Here is a 24902-nt window from a genome sequence, read left to right as displayed (position 1 = left end):
CTGCTCTCTAAACTGCAGTCAGACAGTCCCTCCATCCCTGCTTAGTGACTCACGTCCTGGAGAGTAAGCCCGGCATCCGAATCAGCTAGGTCTGGGGTATATTGTTCTTATAGGTCCCACATGAGGATCTGTGAAAACAGCATCAGCTTCCCCACCCCCACCCCACCCCTCCTGTGAGCAGCTTCTGGAACCAGCAGCGTCTCAGGTTGGTAATGACTTCATTGTAGATTAGTGCCACTGTGTGCAGTTGGGCTTCTGGAGGTGGCAGGTCTGTTTCCGGAGGCCTCCAGAAGATCAGTGGCCGGCCGTATCCATTGTGCAAGGAGCTGCATCGCTCACGCCTGCCTTTGTGCCGGGTAGCAGCGCCCGTTCGTCAGCGTGATCCATTACACCCGGCTCTCTGCTTCTGTCTCTCTGTGCAGATTCCATTCTCCTCTCTGATTGCTTTTGTTTCTTAGACCATTACTCTAGTTGATGGTACCCGGTTATCATTGGACCCCATCTCGCTCTCCAATAAGCCTGTGATTGATACTAATCTTCCTCGTGGGACACATTTTATGGGATGCACAGTGGAAGCCGCTTTCTAAATCTTAGCGTCTATATGCTGACAATTTACAGGGTTGTGCCTCTCACCCGTGTCGGGAGGCTTCAGGGAAATTTTAGAATCGTGTAACAGACCTCCTAATAAGACTATCTATGCCTGTTATAGACAGACACAGTCACTCCCTTCAGACGGAGCTACACCCCATTGGTACCTTCTCCCTCCAGCCGATAAAAAACACACCTAGGCCAGGGCTGTCTGGGCTGTAGCCAGTTCCTAGAAACTCCACATGGGTCGGTTGTCTCTTCTGAGGAGAGTGGAATTTTAATTCTACTAATGAAAGCTCTCATTTGCCACTATGTCCATAAACACGGACAATGAAGGAGCTGTAGACACCTCACTGAAGCAGATGTCTTCTCGATATCCAGCCCTCTCCCTGGCAGATGAGCTCCTGAGACGTTTACAGGTGCACAACATAACCCTCAGATTAACACAGGCTTCGGAGTTAAAACTTTCCAGACAATGTTTCATGAGAAGTTTTGATTTCTCAGGAGAAATGTGTGCCTCAAGATAGGAAGGCTTCGCTTTATATTTTAATTTAGAGATTCCAATCCAATTATTTATTATAGTATATTATATATACTGTGGAAAATAAATGCACAAAAACTATGGGTTTTTTTTTTCAACATCGGGGTAGTGACACACTCTTGTAATCCCAGTCTGAGTGGAGGAAGACAGAGCTGTCCTGGGAACTTGATGGCTAATCATTCTAACCTACTCAATGAGTTCCAGGTCAGGGAGAGACCCTGCCTCAAAAAATAAAGTGAATGACACACAATGAAGAAATTCTGAGGTTGTTCTCTGACCTTTACCCACACATAGGTATGCAAGTGTACCTATACACACACACACACACACACACACACACACACACACACACACACACACACACATCTTTAATGGCTGGACCTCACAGGCATCCTGTGATCTGCAGCTAAATGTGAGCCTCCCCTGGGCTGGCCCTTAGGAGGTAAGAGCCCAGAAACTGCCTGTTTTTCTCATCTGATATGCGGATTTCATTGTCGTATGAGGCCTAGAAACTCTACCTAGAACACGTAGGCAGAGGACCCACTCGCCTGTTCACCCAGGCTAAGGTATGACTTATGCAGAAGGAGTGCCACACACACAGCTTTCTATCAGGATCCATGCTGAGTGCACCAAGACCTGACCACACCCAGAGCACCGGAACCCCTTTCCCCAGCCTGTGTGGATCTACTCGGAGACGCCTCCTATCTCCAAAGCCCATCTACTGTGAACCATCTTTCTCTGTGTTCTCAGCAATGGTCAGATCGCCTTCCTGGTCTTTCAGCTTTTCATATCCTTCACTGGCCCCTGCCCTGTGGCTTCCATTTAGTCGAAACGTAAACATGGCGGTACCGGAAGGTGCCGGGAAAGCTCTGCCGGAAGTCTTTAACATCATTCCGCGTCCCAGGACAATTCTAAACTACCCGATTCCCCATCACAGACCACTTACACTTGGGGATTCTTGCACTTGAACCCAGTTTACTAGATACCGGAGTCTTTTCACCATGGAATATCAAGTTCGATCTGGAAATGCCGGAAACCCGGGCCACATCTGTGGCCAGTGTGGATCAAGTGGTACCCAGAAGGCAAGGCGGAGGTGATAAGAGGGGAAAGAGTGGGAGGCGAGGCTGACCGGAAGATAAGAGAGGCTTCCAAGCCTCACCTCAGTGCCCGCTTCCCCATGCAGGGATCTTGTCATTTCTAGCAGTAACCCTTGCCTGCAGAGCCAGGGGCTTAACCTCTCTCAGTTGTGAGGAACCATAAATACTAGCCTGTCAGTAGGAGATGCAGACTTGTCCAGAACTGGTTCTAGGAAAGGCCACTGTTCCCCCCCCCCCAGATTTTCATTTTCTGTTAGGAGGTGACATCTCACAGTGAGGCAGGAGCTGGCTGGCCGTTTGAACATAACGCTCAGTCCTAGCTTTCTTGGGTCCTGACTATGGGATGTTGGGTGTATTCCTTCACCTCCCAGGGATGCTCATTCTTCCATGGTTCCAAATGCAGCCGATTTTAAAGGTCAGGCACCACCTTTGATCCATGTCATCTTCATAGAAAAAGAGGGGGACTCTAGGACACATGGCTAAGGAGAGGCTCCCGCATCCCGGCCGGGGAAGAACTGCCTTCTCTTATCTGTGAGCACCTTGCATCAACCTCGACAGCCGCTGGCTGTTTTCCCTCTGCCCTGCCAGTCCCACTGTCTCCCCATAAAAGCAGAGCATGGCTGGTAGCCTTTGAGGTTGTTTTCTGGGAGGCACAGGCGTGTCTGTCTTTGCATGGAGCTGGGATTGATTTGTCTCAGGGGCCTCATTCCAGCCTTGGCATTGGCTTGTAGAGGTGTCATTGAGAGGGGTTCAGCAGGATAGCCTTAAGGACTCCCCAGAGAAGGGGAAATATAGCCCCACGTCCAGGTTCCCGGGATCAGTGCCATGTGCTGGGCTCTCTAAGCCAGGGGCAGACAGCACAGCAGGTGTCCACATCAGCCCAGGTTTTCCTCTCCATCTCCCCAGTGCACACATGGCCTCTGTTTGGGAGAGGCTCTATTTGGTTGAGTCCTTTGTATCCTCAGCATGAAGGATGGTGCCTGACGCATAGCACTGAAAAGTACTTGTTTGAATGGAGACACAAAAGGGAATGGGTTGGGAACGTGTATAATGCTATGAACGTGGCTCCACCACGCCATCCCATAGGCCTGCTTCTAAACCGATCAATAGTGGAGCAAGTAGGGAGCCCAGGAACAAGCAGAGTGTCAGGGGCCACGAGGTCCCAAGCACCCTGGATGTAGACTGTGTTTAGCAGTTAATAGAGAAGTCTGGGAAGGTGGTGGTGACAGAAGTGTTAGAGGGCGGTAGAGGTCATTGACACAGAGGCAGAGCCAGTGCCACAGCGACTGCCTGTGCACAGGAGGCCCATGGCTTCACTCACAGTTCTACAAGGTAATAGACCTCGGAAGATACTTGGTTTCTCCCCAGATCCTTTGTAGCAGTGCTAAGTGTTATGGGTTGAATGTCTCCATGTTCTCTTGTTCTTGACTGTGGGGCTCATGACCCTTCTCGGAGGGCATATACCTGGGAACAGGGGAGAGGGTTACGGTAAGAGGTAACATTAACTTTGTCCAGTTGCTGGTAGCCTGGGCTTGATGTGGGTGGTAATATATTGAGTATATATTCTGTGTCGGGCACTGCACCAAACTCTGTGGATAAGATAATGTCTTACAGAGATGTGTGTTGTGGGGGACAGGGAGGGAGAGGGAGAGGGAGAGGGAGAGGGAGAGGGAGAGGGAGAGGGAGAGGGAGAGGGAGAGGGAGAGGGAGAGGGAGAGAGAGCATAGAGCATAAAGTAGGAATGGTGCCACATGTTCTAGGACTTGGGAAGTGGAGGCAGAAAGATTAGAAGTTCAGATTCATTTTAACCACAAAATGGGTTGGAAGCTAGTTCTGTGATACAGGAGATCTTCCCTTAAAAATTAAAAAATGAAGAAATAAATAATACCCGAAAATTGTCTAGCACCCATCAAGAGATGCTGGTCAATGAGTAAGCTCTACAGCAGTGGTTCTCAACCCTGCTAACGCTGCGACCTTTTAATACAGCTCTTCATGTCGTGGTGACCCCAACCATACAATTATTCTCAATGTTACGTCACAAGTGTAATTTTGCTACTGTTATAAACCATAATGCAGATATCTGATATGCAGGGTATCTGATAGGAGACCACTGTGAAAATGTCAATCAACCCACAAAGGAGGTGAGACCCACAGATTGAGAAGCCTGTTCTAAAGTTCGATTATCTCAGGGAGTGATGGCAACAACAGATGGGAAAGAGTTGGGTAAGAGTTGCAAGGGGCTGGCGTTGAAGGAGAACAAAGACTGAAGGTTGTGCTGGGGTGGAAAGTGGAGGCTGAGCAGAGCAGAGTGGAGCAGCCCCTGAGCTCTGACTGGGGCAGCTAGCTGGGTTTGGGGCCTTCCCTGTAGAGAGGGAAGAAAGGCTGATCCAGGGAGGCTGGGGATAAACTCAGCTTGCAGAGAACTGTTGGTGAGTCTCTGTGCCATCCAAAGAGGAAAGTCCAGAATCGAACAGCAGATACAGGGCTGGGAAATGGACGCTATTTTAGGAATGATAAATGTCTTCTCCGGGTTGGAAGAGACGGCTCAGTCAGGAAAGTGCTTGCCACACCAGGCTGGGAACCTGAGCTTGATCCCTGAACCTAAGTGATGGAAACCAGCCATGTGTCTTGCACTGAAATCTAGGCACTAGGGAGGAAAAGATGGGCAGGTCCATGGCTGGCTAGGCTTGTCACTCATGAGTTCCAGGGTACTGAGAGATTCTTCTTGGGGTGTCAAAGGGAGAAAGGTGGAGAAAGGGAAGGAAGGATGAGAGGAGAAAGAAAAGGAGGGGGATGAGGAAGAGGAGAGGAGGAAGGGGAGAGGAGAGAAGGGAGAGGGGAAAGAAAGGAAAAGAAGGGAGAAAAGAGAAGGGCTGAGGAGGTAAGGAGAAGTGAGGAGGGGTGATGATGGAGAGGGAGTGAGAGGAGGAGAGGAAGAGAGAGGAGAGGAGAGAGGGGAAGAGGGGAGAAAGGAGGGAAGAGAGAAGGGCTAAGGAGGTAAGGAAGTAAGGAGAGGTGAGGATGGGAGAGAGGTGAGAGGAAGGGGAAAGGGAAGGAGAGGGGAGGGGGAGATAGGAGGGAAAAGGGGAGGAAGGGAGGAGGAGAGGAGGGAAGAAGAAGAGGAGGAGGGAGGTGGAGAGAATAGGAGGTAAGGGAAGGAAGGGAGGAAAGGAAGAGGGGAGGGAAAGGGGGAAGAATAAGAAAAGGAAGAGAAGAAAGAGAAAGGGAGAAGATATGGCGGGGAGGTGGGAGGAGGGGAAGGAAAAGGGAGGAGGCATTTGAGCGGTGGCACCTGAGGTTATCCCCTAGCCTCGTGTGCGCATGGCGCGTGGGTATACATGAGCATACTGACTGAGCATACTGACTGAGCATACTGACTGAGCATACATGCATACGTGAGGGCACACACATACGAGAATGATGTCTTCCTGTGTCAGGTGAACAATGAACCACACACCCGTCTCTGGCAAGCCTTATTTTTCAGATAAACATCACAGCAGCCCTAAGTGCAATTGAAAGTGAGCCCAGCCAGCCCAATGGGGACAGTGGCTGTCAGGCTCTGTATTTAATGGTGCCCTGCGCTGCACCTCCCAAACTGCCAGCTCCAAAGGAGACGCAGTCCTTGAAGCCTCGAATCACTTAACCCCTGTGCGGTTTCCTTCTGAAACCTCCGAGTGTCCAGGAATACGCACAAAGACAAAGGGCCCGCCTCGCTCTGCTGGACCTGGCCACCGTGACTCTCCAAGTCCTTCGCCTTTGACATCCCCCAGGTTAGGGATACCTGGCTTCACCAGTGGGTGTGCAAATGATCAAAGCCCTTTCAAAGTGCCAGGATGTTTAAAAGGGTCTTAGCATTGTCTGGTTAGAATTTAAACAGGATCAAAAAATAAAATAAAATAAGAAATAAAACGTGCCGTTCTCTGAACAATGAAGAATAGGGAGATGAAACTTGCCTTCCGCCACCTCAGAATTCATGCGCTCATTCATTCGGCTGATGTCTTTAACCACTTTGTGAAACAGGGTAGGCGTGAAGGTTTAAAGAAACACAAAGTCGCCATGCCTCCCCAGGGGGTGGCAAGTGTGTGGCTGCAACAGGGGGAACATGGTGGTGGAGGGACATGGAGGAGGCAGGAGGAGCAAGCAGAACTCACCCCTGAACCCACACGCCCTCCACCATTTGACAGCTAAGAGAACCAAGAAATGGGAGCATTTCCTCAAGCCTGAAAGCTGGCTGGTCATTGGATTGTAACCCAGCAATCTTCAGGACCCAAAGCTCAGCTGGCCAGCTGGCCTTGGCACAGGGTCGGAAGTGGTGTGTCCTTAGAGGGCACGCCAGGCCTAGCAAGCCAGGCAGTGTGCTCTGAAGGAAGGCTGGCCTCGGGACAGAAGCAAGGACAAGAACTGGTTAGAAAAGCGAGTGTGACCCAGTGCGGAGAGAGTGAAGGGCTAATGAAATAGTAGGATAGACGCTTTTTTAAAAATTTATTTACATATATATATATTTGATATTGTATTTACATTTCAAATGCTATCCCCCTTCCCACTCCCACCCACCCACTCCTGCCTCACCGCCCTGGCATATCCCTATACTGGGGCATCCAGCCTTCACAGGGCCAAGGACTTCTCCTCCTATTGATGCTAGACAAGGCTATCTCCTGCTACATATGCGGCTGGAGCCATGGGTCCCTCCATGTGTACTCTTTGGTGGGTGGTTTAGTCCTCAGGAGCTCTGTGAGGTCTGATCAGTTGATATTGTTGCTCTCCCTGTGGGGGTTGCAAACCCCTTCAGCTGAAGGACTCCTTTTAGAAATGCAGACTGCCGTGTGTGTGTGTGTGTGTGTGTGTGTGTGTGTGTGTGTGTGTGTGTGTGTTGGGAGGAGGGAGGGAGGGAGGGTTGGGTTCTAGATCAGCAAGTTTGAGAGCTGTGGTCAGAAACGTCCTTCAGAAAAAAACGAGGACCTGTCCACCAACCTCAGGCTACAGGAAGCACCAACCGGACAGGTTTCCTATGTCCTTGTGTAAAATGACTCTTACTACAAGCTGCCCCAGATTGCCCAAAAGGTGCGATAGATAAAGATAAGTTTCTTGGACACACAGTCAAAAGAGAAGTGAGACTTCTTAATTGGTCGTTGAAGTAGTGACCCAGGGGCTTGGCCCTCATCCCTTTACCCTGGCAACATCTACATATGTCAAGTTCACTAGGCAGCAAGTGAGGTCACTGGAAGGGCAAAGAGTCGTGGGCGTACCTCCTTCCTAAGATTCCAAGTGACCTGTGCTCTTGTCTCAGGAGGCCTGTGGTTCAGCCTAGAGACACAGTAACTGAAGATATGTGGGGCCACACAGCCACGCCCATGTGACAGTTGACGGAAGGAAGCACAGGGCTGGAGGAAGTTCACCTCGCTATCCTACCTGAGTGCGGACCGTAATGCTCATTTTCCCTCCAGCCATAACTTCTCAGTCTAGCACCTCATTTCAATGTGTGGCTGGGAAATGAATTTGATAAGCAAATGAAGCTTAAAATACCATAAGCACGACCCCTCTTAGCACCAAATCCTACCTGTCTGGATTATTTTTGAAGGTTCCAAACTGTCTTTGTACCTTCCTACCTAAGGGAGCAAAGTTTGACCCCAGCCTTTGATAACTGGATGACAGTTGCTCGTGTCACCTCTTGAGAGGCAGGGTGTTATGTGCACTGTGCCTTTCAGTGGTGAGAGCCGTTCCACGGCATGCCTCCCACCTTCTAGACGGTTCTGCTGAGGTTCCACATTCCTGGTCTCTCGGATTCTGCGCTGTTGCTGTCTTCTTGGTTCTCTGGATTTCTAGATTCTCCATGATTTCTAATTTCCAGTTTTTGTTTCCAACCAGTCCCCTCCCAAACACAGGCTTCCTCTTCTCTTCCTACTTTTTTGCCACTTCCTTCTTACCTTCTCCTCTTCCTTTCCACCCCTTTTCATTTACACTCTTCCTTCACCTCCTTTTCCCTCTCTTTCTCTTCCCTGCTCCCTCCTGCTCCATTTCTTCTGTTGTGTTGTGCCCAGCTCTTTATCTAAGATGCTCGGCCAACAGTGGTGGGCCTAAGATGTGGACCCACGCCTGCCCCCAGGCTGGGCTCCCTCCTGTCCAGTGCTGCACATTTGTTCTGGTCATGTGGGTTGTTCTCATTCATTGACTGGATGAGACACGGCCATCTCTTGCGAGGAATCTGTGTCATTGTACTGTTCAATCCTTCCAGTGTTTGAGTAGGGTATGGCCAGAGTGAACACAGTAGCTGCCTGAGGGGATCCCATTACATAGATAGTTGGAGCCTAAGAGCTGTGTGTTGAGCAAAGGAAAGGGTAGGGGGAGAGGAAACTTGTTTTTCATTAACAGAACAGGCCTGCCTGGCCTGGAGCATGTACCATGGCTACCAAGTGCTGCTTAGCTTCCCCACTCTTTTTACTCAGCCACATATAGAACTCTCAGTTCTCATGGCCATCAGCTCAGTACCTCCCACGTCTGGGCTCATGCTCACATTGTCTGAGGTTTCTTTCAAAGCTGGTAGATGCTAAGTGAGCCAGATTTGTAGAAACAGACATGTCCAGCAACAGTCAAGATCACCTTAGGCTAATGAGAAGCTGCCTTCTAATTACACTAAACAGTGCCCAGGGTCCTTATGTGGCCTGTCTTCCAGGGAGTAATTGTGTGAGGGGTGAAGGCGGTTGCATCATGGAATCATAAGGTGTCAGGTGAGCCCAGGTAAACTACCAACCACCAAGCCAGCATCCCTGGGAAGAAGCAGGCTCTAGGGTGTAGCCCACCCTTCAACAGTGCACACTCATGGAGAACAATGGAAAACCATCTATCGTTTACCAAGAAAGTAAGGCACAAGAGATCAATAAATTATTTCAGCTATCTCCAGAACATCTAACATCAGAACATCTATCAGAACACCGAACGCCAAAATGAAAACCTCCAGTCCTCCATTGTGTGAGAACCATGAAGAAAATTAGTGGGACTATGTCAGCTACGTTCTGGTCACTGGCAGAGACACCTAAGGAAGGAGGCTCTACCAGGGCTCAGAGTTTTGAAGGGTTGGGTTCAGAGCTTGCTGGCCACAACAGCCAAGCAACAGGAGCCGATGGCAGAGGAGAGTCCTCAAGGCAAGCAGAGGTCAGAACAAGGAGAAAGGCCAACCCTCAGTCAGCCTTCTCCTTCCTTTTTGATCTCCTGTGAGGAGGCTTGGTCATGTGACGGCCTCAATCAGGATCACAGTCAGGGGACAGTGCCACTCAGATTCAGTGTGAATCTCCCCCATTCAGTTAACCTCCCTGGAAACATCCCCACAGACACCCTGGTGTGCCTCACTGATCTCATGGGGGCACTTTTACCCAGTCAGGCTGACACTGAAGAACAACACCAGACCCAGCACATACAAAGCAGCACTCAGACTTCAACAGTCTCCTACTTTTGGCGACTTGTTTAGTGTAATGGGGGCGTACAATACACACCATCAGAAACCCAAAACTGGGCAAATTAGAAACATGAAAGTGACAAGCAGTGTCCTGAGGCACATCCCCTCACCCCTCAGAATGGCTGTCATCCAACAGAGGGCAGGACACACTGTCAGACATGCAGAGCGGCCCTGTGCACTGCTCTGGGAGTGAGAAATGTACAGCTGCTTGGGGAAGCAGGCTGGCAGTCTGTAAGATATAAACAAGATGATCATAGGATCCAGAAATATCACTCTCATGTTCCCCAAGAGACAGGAAGGTATAAGTTCACATAAAGGCTTGTATCTGAACATTCATGACACCAATCAAAATAAACGAGATAACACAAATGTACTTACATGCGCACACACACGCACGCACACACACACGCATGCACATACATGTACTCATGAACTGAACACACATACGCACACACACGCACACACACACGTACTCATGAACTGAACACACATGCTCACACACGCACATACTCGTGCACACACACACACACACACTCTAGCCAATAGACAAACAAGTCAACTAGAGTGTGTGACCACAGTTGATGATTCCATTTACAATGAACAGCAAAAGAAGAAAAATCTGGCAGGAGATAAAACGTCACCCAGTGGTCAAAGTGGGCAGTCAGGGAGTGAACAGGGCCTATATAGGGGCCTGGGGTTTCTTTGTAGAAGGATGGAAATATTCTTCAATTAGGTCATGGCAATGCCCACTTAATTTGAATTTAAAATCAGCCACCAGGCATTGTACCGCACACCCGTAAGGGGCAAAATCAGAAGTTCACGGTCATCTTTGGCTACATGGTGAGTTCGAGGCCAGCCTGGGCTACATGAGACTTTGTTATCAAAAACTGTAATAAAATAAAATGGGTGAATTTAATGGCATACAAATTATATCTTAATAAGGCTGAATGTTAAAAGCTCATTAAAATACAACGAAATTAAAAGGAAATTCTGAGCCTTCCCAGGCCTCCCCTTAAAGTGAATTCAGGGCTAGTCACGGTTATGAAGCATACACAAAGCTCCAATATTGAAAACAGAATCGACTTCCCAGAGTCAGGAAGTCTCTGGCCCTGGCTATCAACTGAACGTCGATACTGAACACAGGTTTACCCATGTGCAATTCTTTGTACAATGCCCCGTGTAAGTGTTCCACACACCTGTCACTCCATCATTTGTCCAAACGTACTTGTTGAACACCCCTGGGCATCTTTTGTGGTGCTACAGAAACTATATAAATAAGATAATCTCTCTCCTTTAACATCCCAGACTATAAGAAAGACAGCAACATGTAGGCACAAAAAAACAATAATTAGGATTATTTTAGGGTGATGCGTGGGATTATAAAAATAAAGCAAAACCTGGGTCACAGGAGAGCGTGCCAAGTGACTAGAGAGGCTGCAGGTGAGGTGGAAACTGGATTTCTTGGCTTGTGAAGTTACTCATGAAGGGCTTGAAGGAGTGTCTCACAGAGAGGGGACAGTCAGCATGACACACATCAGACAGACAGCAGTGGGGAGAAGGTGGTGAGATGACTGTACGGGAGCATGCTGGAGGGACAGCTGAAGGGCAAGCCGCAGATGGTAGGACTAAGGCACAGAGCTTGAAGGGAGTCTGGGGGTTTATTGGCTCAACGGGAAGCCACCGAAAGATGCAGCAGATGCATGACAGAACGTGATTTGCATATTGAAGATGACCCTGGGAACTCCTACAAGACAGAGACACAGGTGAAGGGATGAATGAAAGATCTCAGCTCAGAGCTGAATGCTATTGGCACTGATGTGAGATGCTGGTCTCTTAGAGGGAGGTGGGAGGCGTGAGATGGGCAAGGATGAGCTGTAGAAGACAGAGCCAATAGAAGTACATGAACTACGGGGCTAGAGGACACGCTTCAAGAATAAGCCTGGACGCAGGGGATGAGTCATTGGGGGCAATTGCCCTGTGGATTGAAATGGCAAGCCTCCCGTCTGAGATCAAATCCCCCACGTTCATGCTATGGATGAAAACATGGACCTTGAAAAAACTAAGCAATTTATCCCATGTGTTCATCTGAGAAGTACAAGCAGCAGATCTGAGGCCAACAGCAACAATAAAAACAAAATGTTTTTAGACTTGACACTGTATCAAAGGCCACACCTACTCCAACAAGGCCACGCCCACTCCAAATGCCACACCCACAGTGACACACCCACTCCATGAGACCAGGTGGAGCTTGACTTTCCTCATCCAGACAATGGAAGGAAACAATGTAGAGAGCACTAGGTGGAGGGGGAAGTTGAATAGAAAGACTGCGGGTGCTCTGGGGCCCCTGAGACTGGTGGGAGGCCCTGTCACTGAGCTGCAGGAAAAGAAGCTTTTGGGAGAGTAACATTTTCCTGGCAACTCACGTTAAATAATCAGCGTGGCTCCCGCCAAGGTGCCTGAACTGAGACTGACAGCTAATAACAGCCTGGTAATTACAGGAAAACATCAGATTGCAAGGCCAGAGTGTCTTGAAACACCTAAAGCCATTTAATATATCTGTTTGCTCCAGACCAACGGGCTCACTCCCCCCCTCCCCCAGGGCAAGGCCAGTGTCATTCCTGAGCTAATGGGCATCACATTCTGAGGTACTTTTCCCCCTGCCAAATAAATCAGAGTTTTAAGAAGTGAAGCCATGGTGTTGCCGGCTATAAATGTGTACAAGGACATCACCAGGCATTTTAGGTGTCAGCTTTAATTTGACTTGGCTTGCTCTGTTCTCTTAAGAAAGGCTCAGGAGGCATCAGCTGGGTCACAGAGAGAATTCTGCCCGCTCTTCCGGCTGTGACAAAAATCATACCTTGATGTCTTAGCTCCCTTCCTCAAATAAAACTGCTCCTGTCACTACAGTGTGAAGGGGTTAGCCATGACAGAAATTATGTTTCCCTATCCTGTGTGTATGTGTGTGCACGTGTATGTGTGTGTGCGTGTTTGTGTGTATGTACATGTGTGTGTTGCATGTGTGTGAGCATGTATATGTGCATGTACATGTGTGGGTATGTGTGTACATATGTGTTTGTATGTATGTACATGTGTGAACATGTGCATGCGTGTGTGCATGTGTGTGTGTGTGCATCTGTGTATTTTGTGGGGTGTTTTATAGAAGGAATGTGATAGAAGGATGAATTTACCCATTCTAAAATCATCTTGAGTCCCAGTGAAGGGGACATACACTGAACTGGGTTCTATAATGGTAGAAAATGCTTGCAAATTGCCCAAGTACATAAGAAACAGCAAAAGTAAAATTAGAGTTCCATGTGTGCACACACACTCATGTTCCCCTAAACAGCCTGCTGCCCACCCACTTCCCACAGCTCCTAAGCAGTTTGATTACCCCTTGCGTGGGGTGATGAGAGGAGTGCTCTGCAGTGCCAGGCCTCTGAGGAAGCCTCTGGTAACACCTCAGGACTCCTTATGTGCTCGAATTTCTTCCCAGGCATTTGTCACCTCGAACCAGCTCTAATGACCTTGGCATGGAGCTCTTCCTGGGGATTAATGGCCCTTCCTGTGTCCTGGGACAGTTTCCAGCCAGCCGTTCATTTCAGGCAGTGTCCTGAGCTCTACCCACGATGCTCTTACTGCCTTCTCACTGAAGACAAGTGTCTTCAGCCAGTCCCCATCCAACTGTGCATCAGAACCAAGGCAATTCCTGGCAAGTTGCAGGTTGGGCCACCTGTGTGCCTTTTGCCCTTGTGTTCCCGTAGAGTACAGGAAGCAGGAAGCTGCGAGTCACTCCTTTAACCATCACTTTCCCTAGGTTCTCGTGTAGCCCAGGCTGACCTCAGACCACTATGTAGACAAGGGTCACCTTGAACTTTTGATCTTCCCGAGTCTACACCCCAAGTGATGTCATCTGTGGTGCTGGGGATTCACCCAGGGCCTTGGACTTTACCGTCTGAGCCACACCCCCAGACAAGTTAAATCCTTTTTACAGTCAGGACTCAGGGCACTGCCAAGATTGGAGTGATCCAATATAGATGGCCATCTTTTCCATCAAGCTACACAACTACTGAGAAAATGAGACTATATGGAGAGGGAGAGAGGGTCTGGGAGGCCGGATACTATGAGGAAGAAGACAGGCAAGCCTTCTTCCTAGGTAAAAACTCCCCTCAGAGCTTCTCACTCTGCCTTCTTCCTCTGTTGCCCTTTGTCTCAAAGACAGAACCCAGTCGATCCTCCCACACTCTGCTTAGCAAACTGTCCACCCTACATCCTACCACTCGTGAAGAGCACACAGACACCACAGCAGAAACCAGCTTACCCCCTGTGAATGCTCCCCCACCCCCGTCATCAAGACTCTAGAATTTGAATGGTGCCGAGATGTGAAAGAACAGAACTCCCTCAGGCAACTGCAGCACACCCCAAGAGACCGGGTCTCGAAATTTGTGTGATTTTTAGTCCCTCAGGATGCAGGAACCAGACTCAATTTCCTCTTTGGAAGTAGCCCCAACATCTGTACGCCCTCTTCTCAGATGCTAGAAGTGTGATGTCATATGTAGGAGAGCAGAGTGGTCTTACTGATACCCCTTAGCAACAGGCAGAACCCAATCTTTCTGCACTGCATAACCTGTGAACACAGCTTTAAGAGCGGGTGCTAGTGAGGGGAGAGCTGAGAGAACAGAGCTTATGTGGGTGGGCCAGGAAGAGGACTGTCTCGGGCTTGGATCAACTCCGGGTGGGTTCTGACTGTTTGGCGATCTCTGAGAATATGTGCAGCACATTCAGAGGCTGAATCCTCCTTCCCCGAAAAGATCTTCTTCTGCGGGGAAAGAGAAGGAAATGGAGGAGGTCCCTGGAGTGTTCCTGAGGTGGGGGCGTTTCACCTGTCAGCCAATCTCAGCTGGGAGAAGTCGCCAGGACAATTACAGGAAGCTGCAGGTATCCCTCTTCAGAGTTCCCAGTCATGGTGAGCATAGTGACTGAAAATTGAAAACCAGCCTGGAATGTTCAGCTTGCATGGCCTTAGGTCCAGGTTCACTGAAGTGAGCTTACGACAAAGCCTGATGTGGGCTACCTCCCAGGTTGTCATCAGGGAGACCCTTGAAGCCCCTGAAGTGATGTGAGCAAGTAACACTGAGCGTGGTTGCCCACTAGAACTAGACAGTTACTGGGGACACCACATGCTTTCAACACAGAATATTTAAAAAAAAAATCAGTCTGAAACTAGGCTGGAAGCATTCCCACTGCTGGTTAGCCCTCTTAAATGCCAGCAGGTACAGGGTGCCAGAGAGAATCACCACCCATGGTCTTCCTCTGCTCTAGTCCCTACTGCTACGTTAATGACCAACCAGACAGGGTGTGCCATTGGTGTGATAGTGGTAAGACTGTTATGGGGAGAACCAACCACTTCCTGGAGAGACTTGGGGCCCACATCACAGAGGTGGAGGAAGAGGAGGATCGGGAGTGCGGGAATCCCTGTCCACCACCCATGATGAGGGCCGTTGCACTCCTGAGCCAACAGATGCTCTGACAAGATGGGAAGTCAGTACCCAGTCAGTGAGGGAGGAGACACTCGCAAGGACCCTGCTCTCTTGAGGATCTATAGGCCATTAATTATTGATAGGGAAAGAAAAGACATTTTTCTCCGTAGTGTAGTTACCAGGTAAAGTGCCCAGGTCCTGTAAGCCATCCTAAAGAACCTCTTCCTCCTTCTCCTTCTCTTCCTCCTCCTCCTCTTCCTCCTCCTCTTCCTCCTCCTCCTCTTCCTTCTCTTCCTCTCCCTCCTCCTCTTCCTTCTCCTCCTCCTCCTCCTCTTCCTTCTCCTCTTCCTCCTCCTCTCTTTCTCTCCCCCATCCTCCTCCTTCTCTCTCTCTCTCCTCCTCCTCTTCCTCCTTCTTCTTCCTCTCTCCCTCTCTTCCTCTCTCCGTCTCTCTCCCTCTCTCTCCTCCTCTCTCTCTCCCTCCCTCCCCTCTTCCTCACCTCTCCCTCTCTCTCTTCCTCTCTCTCCTCCTCCTCTTCTTCCTCTCTCTCTCCCTCCCTCTCTCCTCCTCCTCCTCTTTCCATTCCCTGTCCCCCCCACACGCAAGTAGAAAGAACATTTATTATGAAGAGGAAAGAGGCCAAAAGAGGCTCATCTGGGTTGATATGATTAAAAATACACGTATGAAAATTTTATAATGAAACCCACTATTACATATGATTAATACATACTAATAAAAACATAAAAAGTAAAAAAAAAACAATAAAGTAACCTAATGAAGGAAACATTCTGAGTTATATGGTACCTCAGGGCAAATTAAGTATTCATGAAAGGTAGTCAAATGAACATCAGAATAGATGAGCTGGAGAAGGAATCAGCAGCTTTGGGCCACAGGTTATCTTGTTGGTCCCTTGTGTTTTTAAAGAGTGAGGTTAGGAACTTGTTTGAGGTCACCTATAGGCTTGGCCTCCTGACCCTCCCGTGTCTGAGACCCTGATGCTTGCAGAAGCTCCTGTTGTCACAGGACACTTTAACGGGCTTCCCATGAGGAACGATGCTTGTTTTTCCAGGACTGAAGGAGTCCCAGGATGCAGAACTTTCACCTCTAACACACAGGCATCCTGAGGCACTGGGTCAGTCACTGAAGAAACTGTCAGAGTAGGCTCTGAGAGTCTCCGTTCCCGTCTGACAACCTGCTATCAGCCCTTAGCGGTCCTTTCAACGTTCTGTAGCCTTATTACTACAGAAAAGACTGAAGATCTGCAGCAAGAGTGTAATTCTCATAAAGGTTTGCATTAATGAGGATTACACAGGAAACCTTTGTAAAGGATTTGTGTCGATCTGATAACTGGAAACATTTTAATGTTCTAAATATTCTTAGAAAAGAGTTCCATTTAAGAATGTTCACTTATAGGACCAAAATACAAATTAAAACTTTCAAAAAATTTGGATTTGTGAAGAGAAGGAGGAGAAGGAGGAGGAGTAAGAAGAGAAGGAGGAGGAAGAGGAGGAGAAGGAGGAGAAAAAGAAGGAGGGGAGGGGGAGGAAGTGGTGGTAATGATCATGTTTCTCGGGCTCTGTTTCCCCATACCTGCTGCTTCCTCCTTTGCTCAATGGCCCTAGTCATGGAGTGCAGAGGACATTTTCCACATCCGGTCCTGTTATGACTTCTTCCTCCTAAGATCCCCTCTTCTGTTGGTTTCCACCGCACAGTCTTTTGATGATTGTACCTTTCTGACTCCACAGTCCCCCACACTCTAGTTACTCTAGTGCCCTGTGCTAGCCTAACAGCTACTCCCATTGGCTCTAGAGCCACATACCCTACCTTCTAACCCAAGTCATCCTTTTCCTACCTATGTGGTCACGAGCAGAGTTATTTTATTTTTTAATCTTTCACACTTCTGATTTGTGAAGTAGCAGCAGTGATACTTTACAGGATTATTCGAGAGATAACTATGATCGCATAAATAAGTTCAGACAGCACACACAGAACACTCGATGAATTGCTACTTGGCCACTCTTCTTCAAACACCCCCAGCCTTGCAGTGGCCTAATTAATCCCCACCAGTCAGATTCCAGCTCAGACTCCTCCATAAACCCTGTCATACCTTGATGTATTCCTTTGCCCATGGTCTCTCACCAACGTTAGAGCTTTGGTGGGCTCCGTTTCCCTCTTTTTTTGCATCTGACTGCCTAGCTCCATGCACTGGTTTGCTTTCTTCTGCTATGTTAAGATGCACAGAGACATATGCACAAGTAGCATTATATGGACCAACCTGTATCCATTTAGGGAAACACACAAGCACATACACACACAAACACACACACACACTCACACTCACACCAACCACACACACACACACACTCATACCAACCACACACACACATATTCACACACACACTCACACACACACACTCACACCAACCACACACACATATTCACACACACACTCACACACACACATACACACACATATTCACACACACACACTCACACACACATACACACACACACATACACACACACACACACTCACACACACACACATTCTTTAACAACAATTGATGGGAAAAGAGATCATGAATTTGAAAGACAGCAAGAAGACATACATGGGAGGATTTGTAGGTGGGGAAGAAAGGAGGAAATAATATACTATAATCTCAAAAAGCAACAACTAGAAGCCAACTCAGGAGGGTTTACTTGACTCACACACGGGTCATGCTCCATCACTGAGGGAAGCCTAGGCAGCAGCTCAAGACAGGAACACAGAGCAGGAATTGAAGCAGAGACCAGGGGAGGACAAGGACTACTGACTTCCGCTCAGACAGCTTCTGCAGATAACCCAGGACCATCTGCCAGGGAGTAGGACCGCCCGCAGTGGGGTGGGCTCCCCTCTGTTAATGTGTAATCAAGAAAATGTCCCATAGACATGTCCTAGGCATGGAGGCATTTCCTCAGCTGAGTCTTCCTCTTCCCAGATGTGTCAATCTAACAAGGACAGCCATCACACCCAGTCACCTAAGCACAGCCACCTAAGCATGGCCAAACATTGCATTCCTGGTGATAACTGACAGTGGCTGAGTCTCTCATTTCTCAAGTCCATGTGTCCGTCATTAGCTCAAAGGGCCCAGTCCTGGTTTGCTGAGTATTTACCACATGCTCCATGTTAAATGGTAATGGTTTTTGAAGCAGTTTCACTGTGCAGCCCAGCTGAGCTAGAATTGGCTATGAGGATGTGCTAGCCTCAAAATCACAGGCACTCTATACCCGCCTCTACCTCCAACGTCAGTTACTGATTAATTCTTGTGACAAGTCCATGTGTCTGCTGGGCTCTGCTACATGCAATGACCACTTTCACAGGTCATATAGTACTAATCTTAATGACTTAAACAAAACTGCCCGTATATTAGGGGTTTTCCCCTGCTAGAGTTGAAGAAACCTCATAGAGGTCCGTGACTTACCAAGTTCCCATATCTAACAGATGTTTCAAACAACTCTGGGCCCACCTTGCCACGAGAGAAGGTCTTGGGGAGCACTCTGTCGCGCTATGGCATCACACCCACGGTTCAGGAAACTCTTGCAGTAAATACAAAACTGAGTATTTCAGAGCTTAGATGGATCCCATTTCCTGACACCACGGAGACAGGTGCCCAGTCCATAATTAACCAAAAAGAGCAATGCTCTGGGGGAGATGGGCAAGGCAACCTCCCTTCTGGATGCTTTCACTGGGCTGGGCGTGCAGCCCGGTTAGCAGAATGCTTTCTGAGAACGAGTGGAGCCCTGAGTCCAGGGTCCAGCACCGCATAACAGTGTGGTGGAGTACGCCTGTCATCCCAGCACTTGGAAGGTAGAGGCAGGAGGATCAGGAGATCAAACTTACTGTTGGCTACACAGAGACAGTCACATAGTCGTTTTCTTTTGAACTTCCTGGTCTTGCGCTCGGGCTCGAACTTCATAATCTTAGAAGAAGGGAGCAATACTTCCATTAAGCATGAACAGGGTGTGTTTAAGTTGATAGCCCTTAGGCGTTCGGAAACAGACTCATCGGTTCAAGGTGCTTGGCTGAGCGTTGTCAGCGGCGCTGGACCCATTGGCTTCCCAGGCAGCATCATGGGGTGCTTTTTCAGAAAGGAATCTGGGGGTCTCCAGTTCCAGAGTCTGAAGCCGTAAACTTGAGACCTCATTTACATAAGTGAAAACAGACGCTGCCGTTTCTGTCCTCCCCTACGCCTTCAAATGAGAAAAATAATCTTAACTCTTCATTCCAAGGTTGGCATGGAATTTGTGTGTCACGTGATTCATGGCGGTATTTTTTTCTATTGAGAGTCAATGTGGTTTTCCAGCATCCAAAGGCCTTGACTGTGCTTAGCTTTGGAATAAGATGAACCAGGGTTGCAAACACAGGGTCTCACAATTTGCACAAGAGACTTTGCTCTGCCTTGGGGCCAGCTTTGGATTCAGAAAGACCTAGTTTTGAAAGTCAGCCTTCGTGACTTCCCGTCTCTCAGCTAACTGAGCATACAACAGTCTTCACCTTGCTGGCTTCACATGTCCACACTGGTATCTAAGTGTAGCCAGTGGCAGACAGATCAACACCAGCCCTTTCTCCTGAGTCTAACACCCTCTATCCGCAGTTTTAAAGAAAGCAAGGGTCAGTGTAGTTGCAACGGACCAGATGGATATAATCAGGTGTAAATCAGGTGGGGTGGGGGGTGTAAAAAGAGGGAGAAGGCATCTAAAGACAGGGATGTAACCTGGTGATGCCAGAGGGAGGGGGTGTAAAAGGAGGGATGAACCTGGTGATTCCAGAGGAGGTAAAGGCTGTGGCTGACACCATCTTTCTCCTCCCCCTGCCTTGCAGCCCTTGAAAATGCATTGCAAGGATTGTGCCCTGGTGACCAGCTCGGGGCACCTGCTGCATAGTCAGCAGGGCCCCCACATCGACCAGACAGAGTGTGTTATCCGTATGAATGACGCCCCCACCCGAGGCTACGGGCTTGACGTGGGCAACCGCACAAGCCTGCGAGTCATCGCACATTCCAGCATCCAGAGGATCCTCCGCAACCGCCATGACCTGCTCAACGTGAGCCAGGGCACCGTGTTCATCTTCTGGGGCCCCAGCAGCTACATGCGGCGGGATGGCAAGGGCCAGGTGTACAATAACCTGCAGCTCCTCAGCCAAGTGCTGCCGCGGCTGAAGGCCTTCATGATCACGCGCCACAAGATGCTGCAGTTCGATGAGCTCTTCAAGCAGGAGACTGGCAAAGACAGGTACAGGGCACAGGCGGGAAGCAGGGGGCAGCGGTGGGGATGTGTGCTGGGGACGGACTTGGGACAAGCCAAAGCTGAGGGTCTGTGTTGGTGAGCTCGTGGCTCATGTGATAGATAGATAAAGAGAGAGAGAATGTGCACACACATGAGCACACACACAGAGACAGAAACATGCACACAGAGACAGAGAGAAAGAGAGAGAGAGAATGTGCACACACATGAGCACACACACAGAGACAGACACACACACAGAGAGACAGAGTCAGACACACACAGAGACAGACAGACAGACAGACACACACACAGAGAGAGAGAGAATGTGCACACACATGAGCACATACACAGAGACAGAGACACACACGCACAGAGACAGAGTCAGACACACACACAGAGACAGAAAGACAGACAGACACACACACACACACAGAGAAAGAGAGAGAGAGAGAGAGAGATATTTTTCCCTTTCAAAGATACCCAGTCATGGTCAACTGCCCATCACTGAAAACCTACAACTTGGTCAGTACTGTACCGTGCTGTGTCTCTCAGGACAGTCAAAAGCAAGAGTCCACCCTCCAGTCCATACATTCTTAGACATTCACCAAGCAGTGACAGAGAGAAGACGGAGCTGTAACTTATATAGCAGGAGACAAACCACGGTCTAGAGCCATGTTTTCCAAAGTGCTCATCAAGAGTAGATAACGGGGTGGGGAGACTGCTCCACGGTTGAGAGCATTGAGAGCACTGGCTGCGCTGGCAGGACCTGGGTTCAGTTTGTACACAGTGGCTTACAACCCTCTGTAACTCTAGCACGAGGGGGTGTAACACTCTTCTTGGCTCTTTGGGCACCAGGCCTGCACATGGTGCATACACATACATGTAAGCAAAGCACACATGCACATAAAGTAGACATTTGTGGAGATTTGATGATAGGGCGTGAAGTCAGTGTATTCAGAAAGATTCTTCAGTAATGGCGCCTGTCTGAGAATAAAACAACATACCAATTCAGAACTTTTCACGTGATGATGATGACGAATGCATGTGTGGATGAGCAGACACGGGATAGTTTGCTTAGATGTGAAAATGTTCTAAAGTGAATAGTAAGGGTTGTAACTGTGAACACCTTAAGATCCACTGCATTGCATGCTCTAAAAGTGAAATGAAACACACACACACACACACCTGAATGAAGTTATTGTCCTAGTGTATTTCTCACTATAAGTTGCAGATTTTTGAAAAAAAAAAATCTGTGGTCAAAAGACTTTCTCCCAAAGATAGTTCCGACTGAGACCCTGGACAGTATTTCTACAAGTATGGAAAGATCTGGGAGGGATAGAAGTCCTCCCAAGGGACCAAAGGACCAGGGAGAGGGTATGCTGGGGGAACTGTAGAAAGGTGTCCTGTGGGTACATTGAGGACATCTGAGCATGTGGCATAAGTAAGGTCGAAAGGGAAAAGGATCATGAACTGAACGGAGCCGGAAGCCTCAGAGGGGTGGCCTGGACACACAGCTCTGGGCTGGAACGTCAGCCATGTCCTTAGAGACTCGATGACCTCACACTTCTGTGGAAGTAAGGGACAGCGACTACGGATCATCAGTCTGATGTCATAATTAATTTCTAAAGCATATACTGTTATAATTGACGTACACTTAGTGGTCTAATGCACTTCCTATGAAGAACTGTTACTCGGTGTCTTATCTTAACTCTAAAGAGATTTGTTAGGTAAAATAAAGGCCAGAAAGTACCTAACCTACTATTTGGCTAGCTTAGGAACACATGATTGGGAAGCGAAGTCCAGTGTCCCCAAATCCTTTGGACAAAAGAGCTGTGTTTTTCAACCTTGGGAACTTTACAGCAGTTTGAGGGCTCCGCCTGACATTAGTGGGCCCTAGGAAGGAAGCAGCACTTCTGTCCACACTGCGGCAGCCTCTTTCCTGGGAAGACACAACAGAACTGTGGCTACCACAGTCCAGACCCATGCCTACCAGCTTAGTGGGTCTACAGCTTGACTAGAAGAGCTGGAGTTAGACAAACACACCCATGACTAGTCCATCGCACTCACGGATAGCAGAGTCCACACTTATGGCTAGCTAACAGACCCAAGGCTAGCCCAACAATCCTACAAACTAGCAAAGCCCAGATCTGTGGCTAACCTAGTCAATCTCTAACCCAGCCGTGGATCAGGTCACAGGGACACATGGTCAACCCTGTGACAGCAACGGGAAGGAGCCCTGAATGTTTACAGGTTCTTTCACCAAGAACACATTTTATACGGGATGGACAAACAAGGAGCCATTTACAATTAAATGTTGCTGCTCAGAAATTCCAAAAAAAAAAACCTTTAAACCATCTGAACCATAGAGAATGCACTCTCTCCTTTTTGTTTAATGATTGTTCATTAAAAGTAAGTCTTCCCAAAACCCTGGTGCAGGGTTCACAAAGACAACTGCACACTCCTCCTGCACCTCCGCAGGGGCCTGGAGACTAAGCCATCCCACCCTTTGACCACTCGAGATCCCCAAGGAACAGTCTCACACAAGGCATCTCTTAGCCCCTCCCTTAGTCTGACCAACGAAAGCCATCTGCTCAGAGCATCTTTATTAGTCCGGCTGCAGGAAGTGAGCCAAGCCTTTGCGGCTGAGCTCTTGGGCCTCTTTCTGCACATGCACCTCAATTATCACCCACTCTGCCCTGCTTGGGCAATCTCACCTATGACCTTGGAGCACGCCAACACTTATCAACCCTTCCGAGGGGACCTTGCATCTCTTACCTTAGGAGGTTGTCTTTAAAGAGCTGGCCTGATATTGACTCAGTGTTCTTACTCATCCTTATTCTTAGACTGAGAGACAGAAACAACCTTCCAGAACAGATTTCCATTTGACGGAAACCCGGAACATTTGGGTTGAAAAATATTCCTTGTGTGTAAGCAGGGAAAATCCAACAATACGAGCGCATATGTTGAAGGCACATAAAGAGTTGGATTTCTATCCAAACCAAACTTGTCACTGGAACATTCGGCTCAGGATAATATTTTTTAAGAAATGGGCCAAGTCGGGAGATTTTGATTTATAGCAAATTTTGCCCTTAAAAGCAGGGATGAACATGGCTCGTGGACACTCTGCAATTAAGAAGCAGGGCAGATGACAGGGATGGCCAAATCACGTTCTTTGATATTAGAAAGTAACTGTACTTGAAAATAACTTTATAATTGAATAAGGGCACATTAGGAAAATATGATTCAGAACCAATATTATAGTAATTACATAAAGGAAGCATAAATGAAATAACTGCAGGAAGAATATTCCACTGAGATTATAAATGAGATTCTGGCAGAGCAGAAAGGCCTTTAATTGTAATTTAGTGTGCACTATGGCGTTATCAGCCCAGTGTGTTACTTCATCATATAAAAGAATATCTGCTAATTTTCTCTAATAAGCACATGACAGCTCTTCATATTCTCTCATTACAGCTGATTAACTGTAAAAACAGTAGATATTCCTTTGTTGGAGAAAAAGAAAAGAGTTCTGATCCTTTCAGGCAGACAGAACAAAGCAGTTGCGTTCCTGTTGTGCGTGATCCGAGGACTATTATTTAGGAAGTCTGGGGAATTTTAAGTGGCACTTACAAGAGCACCTCGCTTCAGTCCCTCCAGTCCTCCACTTTGTATTCTTCCCGCCTCTACCTGCAGAGCCACTTCCTGTGGCTCCACTTCCTCCTGTGTTCTAGGCTGTGGCATCGCAGGCAAAGAAGACCTGGTTGGTGTTTCCTGGAAATGGAAACCAGAAGATATGGTGGGACCATTGATTCCCAGATCACTCAGGGATCTCTGTGAGGGCTGTGTTTTTCTTAGGCTCCGTCAGACTAGTCTGGGAAGAACTGCCAGTACATTAACACAGCGGAGGTATGAGCACGGCCCTCGTTAATGAAGGCTTTTCCTCCTCTTCCCTTCTCATTCAGTTGGCTCTGATCCTTCCCAACCCCTCTAGCCCCAAGCCTTATGAAAGTGAGAGGGAAGGGATATAGTAATACCTACAAAAGCCAGAAGCTTCTGTACTTTATAAATGCTGCCCTGGCTACTGATGCACCTCCTCCATCAGACCCAGCACCTGATGCCCCTCCTCCATCAGACCCAGCACCTGATGCCCCTCCTCCATCAGACCCCAGTGCCAGAGGGTTGGAAGGATTTTCTTCCTGGGTACTAAACAGCACTGAAGTAAATAAATGCTAAATTATTTACCTTGTTCACCACCCTAGCACCCAGGAGAGAAGAAAGGGATCTCTATGGATCACCAACAGCACCTCCCCCATCCCTTTCGTGGATATTTTCTGATGTTTTCAAGTGACCAGAGGACAGAGCATGTAGTATCTACTTTGTAGATAGGAGACTGCGGCTCAGAGATCAGCAGCAACCCGCCTCAGATTATCCAGCTTCGTGTGACAGAAACAGGAGAGTGTCGAACTCTCAGTACCCTCATCTGC

At 48.4% G+C, this 24902-nt stretch overlaps 1 protein-coding gene across 1 annotated transcript in view; it reads left to right on the top strand.

Moving 5' to 3' along the window:
• St6galnac5 (ST6 N-acetylgalactosaminide alpha-2,6-sialyltransferase 5) overlaps positions 1-24902 on the top strand; it is a 168225-nt gene that overhangs the window by 121046 nt on the left and 22277 nt on the right. The window contains 1 exon segment of the mRNA NM_001271361.2: positions 20015-20424. Coding sequence (NP_001258290.1) covers positions 20015-20424 — 410 coding nt within the window.

This window comes from Rattus norvegicus, chromosome 2, assembly GCF_021556685.1.
Source record: "Rattus norvegicus strain SHRSP/BbbUtx chromosome 2, alternate assembly SHRSP_T2T, whole genome shotgun sequence".
NCBI classification, from domain to species: Eukaryota; Metazoa; Chordata; class Mammalia; order Rodentia; family Muridae; genus Rattus; species Rattus norvegicus.
This window is presented reverse-complemented; position numbering and strand designations above follow the sequence as displayed.